The sequence below is a fragment of the Epinephelus lanceolatus genome, chromosome 3 (assembly GCF_041903045.1).
Source record: "Epinephelus lanceolatus isolate andai-2023 chromosome 3, ASM4190304v1, whole genome shotgun sequence".
NCBI lineage: Eukaryota > Metazoa > Chordata > Actinopteri > Perciformes > Serranidae > Epinephelus > Epinephelus lanceolatus.
The window spans coordinates 18,332,086-18,344,045 of NC_135736.1; the positions used below are offsets into that span (position 1 = coordinate 18,332,086).

Genomic DNA, 11,960 nt, shown 5'->3' on the forward strand with positions numbered 1-11,960 from the left:
TGGGAGGAGTGGGACAGCAGCCGTACAGGCAAAGAAAACAGCAATAAGCACCAACTAAACCCGTCTGTGTGGGACTTTGGACGGAACCGGACAGACGAAGGTCCCCGGGGATACCTTTCCTACACCGTCTTCTTAGGTTCTCACTTTTAATCACCGAGCAGTATCCGGGACTCATGGATAAAAGGAGAGCAGGCGGAGACGACGACATCAAAGGGGCTCCCGGGTCATTAGATATATCTATAGCACCGTGCAGACCGAGATTTAACCCGCAAGAGCCGAGCAGCCGCTCAGAAAAGGAATGAGGTTTGTAACGACACAGTTTTGTTAATTGTCTGGAGCCTCTTGGTCGGTTTTTTTTTCAGGGGGAAGAAAAGACGTACGCACGCGCGTCAGGCTGCTCATAAAAACAACAGTAAAGGCCAGTGTTTCTGAGCCGTGCCCTTCCATGCCAAAGAAGAGCCACAGTTTCCACAGCCTTAGTTTTGTAGCGTTGTCTTGTTTTCCTCAGACAGCCTCAGCAAATGCTGCACCTCTCTCTTTTTCTTTGTTACTCAGACAAACATAAGCAGGCAGCTCCAGCTGAGGCAACCCTCCCCTGTATGCTTCTTTTTCTGGGAAACTTTTCAACCTCATTTTTTAAGTGCTGAAAGTTGAAGTAGGAAAACCCCTTTTGTAGAGATCCTCCTCCTCCCATCCCTCCCTCCACAATAAGAGACACATCGTAGGTATGGAGGACCAGGCCGGCATGATGCTGGGTCATATTGGACTAACTGGACTGTCCCATGAAGATGTGGATGATCCTGACAACATGAGGAAACATCTCAACCTGGGTCAGCCGCAGCAGGACATTGGCGACATCCTCCAGCAGATCATGGTCATCACAGATGAGAGTCTGGATGAAGCCCAGGCCAGGTAATAACACAAGGCCTGATAGAGGGCAGAACATGTTTAAGAGCTGGTGTTGGGTCTGCACAGGGTCAAATCATCATCACAGTATCCCCTCAAGCATGCATGGTTTTACACACACAAGCATCCACAATACTGTTGGAATTTGTGTGCCCCTTCTCCAGCTGTGCATCACCACCTTTCACCCCACAAGCCTAATCAACAGCATTCAGTGCAAAGCTGCTGGACTCCATCTTGTCCATAGTAGAGCTTTGCCTGAAAAATTATGACTATCTAAATAGTTGCAGATTCCTTTTCTTTTAATCGAATAATTAAATGAGTTGTATACTTTTGGTTTCGAGTTAAGTTGAACAGTGGAATGCAGTTCACTAGTTTCAACATCACATGGTTCATTGTATATGTGATTTTTCTTACATTTGCAACACCAATAGGCGACATTATCCTTATTATTATTGATCATTTCAATCATATCAACCAACTCCTGTCACTAACAGCAGTATTTTGCTCAAAATAGCATCTTGACAGAGGCAATACTGGAATACATGTTTAGGAAAACCAATTAATCTATGAGAATACAAGATATACCCTTTAAAAATAAATAAATACATTAGTCCAGCCACATTTTTGCGTCATTCACTCATCCAATGCTACCTAGTGTAATGCAGTGTCTGTCTACCACTCTCTGCTTATGATCTTTTTTGACGTTACATTGTGATTTAATTTCAGTGAATCTCTTTTTTACAAAACGGGAATTAGCTAAATCAAGCTCTGTTTGTGTTCACTTCTTGAAGAATTCTTTGTATTACATACATAGTTTTTTAACAAGTTGGCATAAAACATCCTACACCAAGTTGTGTAGAGATTTTAAAAGCAATAAGGACATGACAGGATCCACAAATTTAAAAACTGGCAAAAACAGTAAGAAAACAGCATATTTCTGATCAAATATATGTAGGAAAAGAATATATACCCATGCCTCAGTGATTTAACAAAGTGTCACAACACTGGTAGAGTATCAATATTGCATTAGAAGACAACAGTATGACATTATATGGCACTATTGATTATTTGTGCCATCCATTTTACACGTAGACTTCCATTTTAAGTTTCAGAGTTTCTGCATGATTGTGCATACGTCTTCTCTGTCTTCACCGAGGTGAGTAAGTTCAGATGAATTAGACAGCTATGTGCTCAGGCCTGTTTTCAGTCAAAGGCTTCAGGTCTGGTTGCACACTCACATATCTGAATCCAGTCTGTTCACCACTGACTTGCTATGTGTCTCCATGATCTATTGTTGATGGATGTCAGTGTCTGTAACCAATAGAGTATGAGGTCTACCAAAGAATGGTCAATAATTCACAGTCTCTGTCTTTTTGCCTTTATTTTTTCCATTTAAGGAAACATGCTTTAAACTGCCACAGAATGAAGCCCGCTCTCTTCAGTGTCCTGTGTGAGGTCAAAGAAAGGATAGGTAAGTTGTCTACTTGCTTTCTGGTGTCTTTATATTTTCTCATCAGCAAGTTAGGTTGTCCCCAAACAATCAGTAAGTCAATATGTTTGCCGTTTTCCATTGAGGCATGCAAAAAAAAGTTTTTTTTTCATGAATTCAAGGTAACACTGCAGACTAACTGATATACAATTGGTCATTTTGTGGGTGAAGTATTCCTTAAACTTTATAAATGTGCACAAGCAGCATAAACTGACAGCAGGATGGTTGTCGCAAAGATTTTATCCAAATATTTGATTCTGACATTCAGTCTGACCCCACTGACACAGCAGTGAATTAGAATTTACAGTAAAGGGCCCAAATTTGTGTTTTACTTGTGATATAATCATCTTTAGGTGGCTCTTCAGTGGAGAACTCCTTTCACCAGAAAGCACAGAGAACTGTGGGAGCTACAGAGCAGCCCTTGTTATTACCTCATTTCATTCACTTAGCTTGAATTGGGAACCCTGTGGTCGGCACCAGGAGGGATGCAGAGTTTCCAAGGCAACTAGTTGTCTCACCTACTCACTGTCATTCAGTTTTTTAACACTTTAACAGCCTGGATTTACCAAACCAGCCACAAAGTTGCTTTTATCTGCCTGTTCAGCTCAGTTGTGTATTTCTCACAGCACAGTACTGGCTCAGAGAAAGCCTATCGTTGCCTTTGGTGTTCCCACGATTTCTCTATCCTGTCTGTTGCCATTTGTTCCCACTGAAGACGTAAATCTTTCAAAACTGGCTACAAATGTATAGTTTCTTTAAAAACGACTGATTAATATCCCTGAGCAGCTGGACAATGGAAGTTTTGCCTAAGGGGTAATCTCCTGGTCTGAGAAGTGAAGCCAATGCGCCAGTGCCTTTAACCTGCATTCTTGCTAATGGCCTGCAGAGGGCGACTCCACTGTTTGCAAAAAACAAGTCAGATTGTGGAGAAGTCAATGAGAAAATAACCCTACTTCCCACTTTATTTATTACCTCAGTTAATATTTTCCTAATGAGATCATGGTCTCACTGTCTAGTTTCAAGTCCTCTTCAATACAGCATGATATTCGTTTTGTAAATTATGGTCCCATTTAGAGAGAAGTAGACGATAAAGCAGGGTATGCTTTAGACCAGGGTAGGCAACCTGCGGCTCTGGAGCCACATGCGGCTATTTAGACCCTCTCCATTGGCTTCCTGTGGCTTTAAGGTAAAATTATATGGAAGTCAATAACAGTTATGTTTTTAACATTTAGATTTTCATTTGTTATTATTGTAGGCCTAAATTGATTATTGCACTGTACAGCTGTAAAAATGTGTGGCCTATACATTGAATTAAAACTGTTTTAATGTTTCATCAACTAAATTCTGCATCAAATGTCTATGACATGGTACCTTTTCCTCTAAATTTTGCTGAACTTCAGTAGCAGTGGCCTGGAGTCTCTCTACTAAGGCTAGCTATGGATTCCAAATCCAAAAAAGGAATAGTTTTGGGAGAAAATAGAGGATTTTTACCTTTTGTAATGTTGATGGGCTAATTTAGACTTGATATTCAAATATGTTTTGCGGCTTCAGATAATTTTCTTTTTTTGGCCAGTATTGGCTCTTTTAACATTAAAGGTTGTCGACCCCTGCTTTAGGCCATGGCTACCTTGTGGTTGACAAGTTTAGCATGCATGGTGTCCCCAGGTACTCAATCAGATCCACCCCTCGTTCCTTCACAGCTCCGCCCTCTCGTCCGAATATGGTCACTTCTGGCTCCATAAAACAAGATGACGTCGGCCAGATTGCCACGCTCAAGGCTTCAAATGGGAGTCCACAACAGTGCATTTGTTGGACTATTAGTCCAGAACTCTGGATTGTTTAAGTGGTAATGACTCATATTTAATTAAGCATATTATTTAAGCGTTTAACTGGTATGAATGATCAAATGTATTTTGAACCCTTGGTCGGTATCTTGATTCACACACAGACAATTGTTCATTCTACTTTCCACTGGTGCCTCGTTTCTCCTTCACACTGATTTGACCAATTCTATTATGATGAAAACTCTTAAAGAAACGCATTGCTCTGAAAAACATTTTTATGGCTATGAAGTTTTAAGGACAGTCTGCACATCTAGATTATAGTGAAAGTTTAGAATATATATTACTCCTCTCTCTGTCAAGTTGGTGCTGCCATCCTGCTGTCAGTGTCTCGTTCTCTTCCTGAGTCTCAAGTTAGAACCATTAAAAATAACTCGTCACATGACAGCGACAGTCCAAGACACTGCTGTTTTTATTAGAATATGTGCTTCCTGTACCGTCCTCTGGTCCTTCCTGACTTCTTTGTCATAGTATTCCCGATACAACTCTCTATTTTTACCATCCATATTTTCTGTGAGGATTACAATGTACAAAATAGGACAAAGTAAGAAAACAGAACAAAATGACAAGAGCGAGGGCACGGCAGATTGATGGATGAGTTGGAGGAAGAGGCAGTAATGGTTGCGTTTCATGGATTGGCAGACAGTTGATAATCTCCAGACCCCTGAGTACTGTCAGCCTTCACTGCTAACAGACTCTCAGTGGGGGGACAGTTTACCACCCACGGCTCCAACTGGGCTCACAAAGCTGGATTTACTCCCTCTGTTCCACGAGGTGTCACGGACCACAGCTCATGTCTTTATCCTTTATCCCACTGTGTGTGAGCGTGTTGTGTTTGTACACACAGTTATCGATTGACCCAAACTCTGGATTAAAAATGAGTGAAAAGTAATTAACAGTAATTGGACCTGCCCCCTTTTAAATGTGGTTGTCTCTCCTTTTCTCTCATGTTGTCCTTCCTGCTTTGACTCCTGTGTTATACACTCAGTTACTAGTTTATAATGTAAATCCAGCTAAAACTTGTGCAGTCTAATACAACTGTCCTGCAGTAAATCCTTCCTTCATGAAGATTAAAATGTTAAGTGCTTGTTGAAACAGTTTTGTTGGCTATTGACACCCATAATAGAGGTGGTTAGGATCACGGCAAATAAGTCATGTTAGGGCTAGTACTAGGTATGTTCTCTGAGATTAAAATAGTAGATTTATGAGAAAACATACAAACGTACTGCCAGAGGGTGTCAGGTGACGTAGTATAAAGAGTGACACAGTCCATGGATGGAGTGGGATGTGGTGGGTGAATGGGTCAGACAAAGGAGACTGGGGTTCGAGTTCCGTGTGAGTCAACGTTGGCTTATTATTTTTAGACTAAGCTGACACATTATTTTCAGTTTTTAGGATGAATAAAGCTGCTGAATGCACACTGTGTACACAGAATAGCTGAATAGACCCTTTGTGTCGATGTCATATTTCGATGTCACCAGGGCGCCCAGGAATATACATCAAGCCAAAGCCAAATCGGCTATTTATACTCCAGGTGTGAGTAGCACTGTTGGCTACAGACACCTGGGTACAAGCAGCATCTGCAACAAAAGACACACCATCATAAGAAACACCTCTCAGTACACCTAATAAACTCTATGTGTATTTTACTGTCACAGTAAATGAAAAACTTGTGTTTCTTTAAATGCTTTTCCTTTCCAACTCAGATTTTTCTCTCAGAAAATTTAAGGGGAAAAAAAAGATGATTTATTGAGAAGTGAAAGAGAGGAACTGAAGTTAGTGAATGATGAGTCAGGGGAAAAGAGGGGCTGGGATGTTGGATGTAGAAGTAGAGGAAGAAGGGAAAAGGGGGGAAGCAGAGGTGGAGAAGCACTTCTCTTTAAACTGGTAATGATCCCTCTTTGCCCTCTGAGAAACTGATGGATTCTTCTTTACAGTGACCTGTAGCCATGGCAGACGCTCACACAGGTGCACCTGCCAGTCAGACACATGTATAACTTTGAGAGTTATTGGATCATATTTTATCTATTAAGATTTTAATCTGGCACAACAGTGTGTTAGGTGCAGTATACTCATATTTGGATGAAATAATACAACCATGTGACTGTAATATGGTTCGGGAAATCACTAGTTTTAGATAAATTGGAGTCCATCACAGATTGTCAGTGTTTATAGACTGTGTGTGTGTGTGTGTGTGTGTGTGTGTGTGTGTGTTTTGTTAGCCAGATGCGGAGGCTGTCACTGCCCTCGTTGCAGGATTATGAATGTGATCTCTGGAAATACCTTGTAATTGCCACCTCATTTGCATAACTGTGCAAATTAACGACCTCTCAAATGAGCCTTAATTTTTCATCGGGTCTTTAGTTGCTCCTTAAGAGCTGCCGTTAATTAACAGCTGTGTGCGTGTGTGTGTGTGTGTGTTTGTGTGTGTGCAAGGATGCATGTGTATGTGTGGCTGTTTTTCTTTAAGGCATGGGGATGCCAAGGAAAGCTGGCATCACCAGCACAGCAACAGTTTCTGTTTTCATATGTAAACCTTCCTCCCGGCAGTGTTTTTTGCTGTCTGCGTCTCTCTCTGCTCCCGCCTCGTCTTTTTCTATCTCACTCCAGTTGCCCTAGAGCACAGACACCACTTGATCTCCTCACCGCCTCCAACAAATAGAGATGTAACAGAGGTTTCTTATGTCGTCCAGTATTTATAGTATACTGTCAGCTCTTCTGGGATTATTCAACAATGGCTTCTCTGACGTTTTCAGCTGCACTGTTTGTGCTTTATAGTTGATTCTAAGAGGCAAAGCTAAATTCCTTTGAAGGTTTTTGTATTGTTTCACTATCATTCTCACCTTTAAAGCCTGTTGCAAGGGGTTGTCTAGGAAGACAGTGTGTAGGACATTTGAGATTAAAAGTGTCTTGCAGATTGATATTTTTTATGGAAATGCAGTTTTCAACCTTGCGTTTGAGGACGTTCTATTGATTGGACAGTTCAGAGAAAAGTGAGTCTGGAGCAAAATGAGAGAATCTGAATATAGTGTGCGAATGTGTTTGCTGTGGGTCATGTACTGTGAGATAGTGCTCTCTGCTGGCTGTGAAGGGAACCTTGGTTGTGCATAGATCACTCAAACTCCATCGAGTTGTTACAACTTGTGCTGTTAGGTATTCAGTGCACACCTAACTTAAAAACAAACCTTGTTTTCTGTGATTCTTTCATTACTTTATTATGGATTTTGTTCACAGCATGTTTGTACTTAAAATCATAACGCAGCATTAATTCAAATAGTTAAACAGTAAGACAAAGACTACAGAGATGTGGTAAGGAATTTAAATTTGACATATTGAAACAGGCTACTGATTGGAAGCAATTACAATATTTGGAAGCAGCTTAAAGTTTGACTGAAAGCCAGCAGGTTGTGTGCCTGATGTCATGTAGTAACTACTTTGTGTGCAGTGTGCTGTGCATCCTGTTTTTCCAGTTTACACAGCTGAGGCAGATATTTATGAATGAACATTTAAGTCTTACATGAGCAGGATATAGTTATTTTTCTGCTTCCCCTTTTCCTCTTCCGCTTTATTCACCCGTCAGTCTCTGCTCTCTAGTTCCTTCTGTTCTCAGTGCCTCTGATTAAAAGATGCTCCACATTTTGAACATATGAAGCATTGAACTCTGGATTTATTTAAATGGAAGTAGTGTTATTACCACCTGGCAGTGTATCTGCTTGGCAATACCCCTCAAAGCTGAACAAACAACAACATAATAATACAAATAAAGTACAGCATCGGGTGAGTATGGTACATGAAAATCAAATCTCATGTGTGACTGTTTCTGTCTGTCTCCGCAGCTCTGAGCATCCGAGGTGCCCAAGAAGAAGACAGTCCAGACCCTCAGATCATGCGACTGGACAACATGCTGTTAGCAGAGGGGGTTGCAGGTCCCGAGAGGGGCGGGGCCTCTGCAGCTGCAGCAGTGGTTGCTGCGGCAGCTGGAGGGTCGCCTAATGAGGGGAGTGTAGAACACGGGGAGTACAAAGAGAAGCTCGCTCAGATACGACGGATGTACCACTCTGAGCTGGAGAAATATCAACAGGTGGGATATTTTTATAGTGATTGTAAAACTGGAAAAGAAGTGGTGAACAAAGCTGTGATGCAACATGAGTAAAAGAAAATACATAAATTGTTTATTGTAATAATTACAGAATAATTTCTTATTTTAATTCAATATTACTTCACTGATCATTTCATACATTTGTTTTTCTATGACAGCTTAACATATGACTGAGCCACTCACACTTAAGTACAAGAAGCTTTTACTAAATAAAATATTTTGGTTTTGATATGCCAAGGAAGCAAAGTTATGGATCCAGCAGGGTTTTGGGCACAAGTGCAGTGAGTAAAACCAGGCGGTTATCTTAAGGCTTAAATGGATTTGATAGTAAGAGAATCAAGAATATTTTTATTCAATTTTAACAACGTTACACAATGCATATACACAACAGGTATCAAACTTAAAGCATATAGATGACAGGGAACAAAGCATGAAATCTAATCACAACCCTCCCCATTCCACTTGCTCCTAAAAACAGCCAGAATATCGTCGATAGGACGGTCCTCCATCTCCTGAAAAGTACAAAAAATGACAGATGAGGGTGAGAGATGCCTCTTAAAAGGCAGGTTCAGAATGATGGGGTACTTTATCAGAGTACACACTGACAGAAAGCACCAAGAAACTCACACAAAATCTTCAATTTAACTGACAGCTCTGGAGGTATTTCAGAAAGGGGCCCCAAACCTTATGGATTTTTTTTTATATCTGAGTTACAAATTGAGTAACAAATCTTTTCAAGATTAAGGCAGGACATGATATCCCTCAGCCACTGGGCATGGGTGGGTGGAGCAGCATCCCTCCAACTGATTAGAACTGCCCGTCTGGCCAGCAGAGAGGCAAAAGACAGTGTAGGACGTTGGATGGGAGTCAGGTGTACATTATCCTCTCCGATGGTGCCAAAGAGGGGGAAGAAAGGGGTTAGCTTGCAGGTCAAAGTTGTGGATTGAGGGTGAGGTTTGGAAAATGTCCTTCCAGTACTTGTGAAAAAGAGAAGCCTCACCTCTTGAACATTTGTCACAACTAAGGCTCACATCTGGGTAAATATGTGAAAGTCTGACTTTAGACCAATGGGCTCTGTGCGTTTGAATTTTTTCTCTCTCTCTGTCACCTTCACACCTGACCTACTCACCTTTCCTCCTGTACAGGCATGCAATGAATTCACCGACCACGTGATGAACCTGCTGAGAGAACAGTCCCGCACGCGGCCCATCTCACCCAAAGAGATTGAGCGAATGGTGGGAATCATCCATCGCAAGTTCAGCACCATCCAGATGCAGTTAAAGCAGAGCACGTGTGAAGCCGTCATGATCCTACGCTCCAGGTTCCTGGATGCCAGGTGGGGTTTGCACTTGTTTATTTTCCCTTATCCTCTCAGCTTTAATCCTCCAGCCTTTGACAGCGTGCTAACAGCATCATGACAAAGAGTTTTTGCTGACAGTTAATTGTTGCTCTTCTCTGTCAGGCGGAAACGAAGAAACTTCAGCAAGCAAGCGGCAGAGATTTTGAATACATATTTTTACTCCCATCTGGCAAACCCCTACCCCAGTGAGGAGGCCAAGGAGGATCTGGCCAGGAAGTGCTCCATCACTGTTTCTCAGGTCAGGACGTCAAAGACACACTGGGGAAAAATAAGGGACTTTGGAGCATGAAGAAGTTGATAAAGTACTTGAAAACACATACTTGGATGTGGTTTAGTGTAATGACGGCAGCTGGATTTCCTGGCTTACTTTTCAATTTGTCTTTACTTCTAACTCTCTCAGGTGGCCAACTGGTTTGGAAACAAGAGGATTCGCTATAAAAGGAACGTGGCAAAGTTGCAGGAGGAAGCTAACCGGTATGCTGTGAAGACAGCTGTGGACGCTGCTAGTGTATCTTTACAGGCGAGCCAAGCCAACTCCCCAGCCACACCAAACTCAGGTACACAACACACACACACCTCCTGTTGCCAAGATAAATCCTGTTTTTACAATTTTCATCATGCGACTAAAACAAGGAAAAAAAGGAAAGAAATCACTCTTAATCTTAGCCATAAGAATGTTGAGGACAAATTTACTTTTGCAAAGGTAAAAGATAATACTTTGAGGATATGCTGATGGAGATTGCTCCTAGACTGCTTTCGGCGACCCAGTGGGCAAAAAACAAAAAAACAAAAACAAACCTCATGTGCCCCAACATGATGCCAAGAGACCACATGTCAATGGCCAGTGAAGGGGAGTCCTAATAAAAGTTCTAGCGACCTAAAAAATTAACATCAGCAACCAAGATTACATGTGTCCCTGACGTTAGCATGTAGCTACATGTAGCAGTGTATGTAGTGTTAACACTTGCAGTAGTGCGCCTGAAGCAGATGACCATATAAAGACTGAAAAGATCTGTTACAATCTGACATCAGCTCATCTCGAAAGTACAAAACACTGTTGGAAACAATATTCAGAGTGGTCTGAAGCCTCCCTGGGACTACTTTTATATGTTAACCTCATTGGCTGAAATTTTGGCCACATTTAATATGAATATCTGACTTTGCAACGTTATATATATATATGGCAGAAACTAAGGAAAAACATAATGCATCCCCTTTAGTGTAGCCATAACTTCCTCTTTGGCAGCCCTCCACCTGGTAATTCCCAAGTCACCCATCTAGCTCATGTATGTCTAAAACCAGCCCTGTGTGGAGCAGTATGCTGGTTAAAGTATTAAAATGTGTGTTCCCTGTACGCCAACAGGAGGATACCCAGCTCCGTGTTACACCCCTGACGGGAGGTTATGAGGACATGCGTGGAGGAACTGTCTTCCCCCATCTCTGTGTCCATGTAAGTTGCTATGGTCACACACTGTTGCTATAGTTATACACTCTCCAAGTGAGTAGTCATGGTAACAGCCTTTCCCTGTATGCATGTATTATGGTGTGACACGTTCTGTAAACCCTACTGATGTAGTTCCTCTGCATATCCTGCACCACACCACCAACTGAAACTGGACACTGGGTTGATGCTTTAAAAGGAAACATTGACATTAAAATTGAATTCTCCCACTCTGAACGTCTGTTTGTGCAGGGTGGTGACGGCTGGCAGGAATGGTGATTCCTCCTCTGATCTCCACCCACCCAGAGCAGCAGGGAGCAAGCACTACGTCACCTCCAGCTGTTGCTCCACCTCCCCTCCTCGTCCTGCGCAACCCAGAATGTAGGCCGACCTCCAGCCGAGCCACAGACGGAGCATAACCAAATCTCTGCAACTTTATTCGTTTTTCTTTTCTAACATCTCTCTGAGTTTTTCAACCCCCTCACTTTACGAATGTGTTGACAGTTGTTGTTTTTTCTTTTTACTATTACTTACACCATTTTTCTTTGATTTTTTAAAAACAATAAATAAATAAATAAATGATAAAAAGAACCTTTTTTTTGATGTATTAGTCCATCTTTAGTGTATCATGCATTGTATAAAGGTTTAGGGCCTGTATGGAGTCTTGAACCAACTGTAGATTTATTTACAATTTTATTATGTCTTTTTTCGTTTAAGTTTTTTTTTTTTTTTTTTTTTAAGAAAAGGTTGTCGCTGAGAAAATGCAAATAAAAGTTCAACAGCAACAACAAAACATCTAAATGGCAGACATCACCAAAACTGAA

At 41.5% G+C, this 11,960-nt stretch overlaps 1 protein-coding gene across 1 annotated transcript; it reads left to right on the forward strand.

The window, feature by feature from the left end:
* On the forward strand, positions 1–11,727 carry LOC117256037 (pre-B-cell leukemia transcription factor 1-like). Its single transcript, XM_033625330.2, has 8 exons — positions 1–912; positions 2,304–2,377; positions 8,073–8,317; positions 9,481–9,671; positions 9,798–9,933; positions 10,096–10,252; positions 11,059–11,145; positions 11,389–11,727. The coding sequence occupies exons 1-7, from the start codon at positions 728–730 to the stop codon at positions 11,100–11,102; spliced, it is 1,032 nt and encodes a 343-aa protein (XP_033481221.1). The 5' UTR covers positions 1–727; the 3' UTR covers positions 11,103–11,145; positions 11,389–11,727.
* Positions 11,728–11,960: the final 233 nt, after the last annotated feature.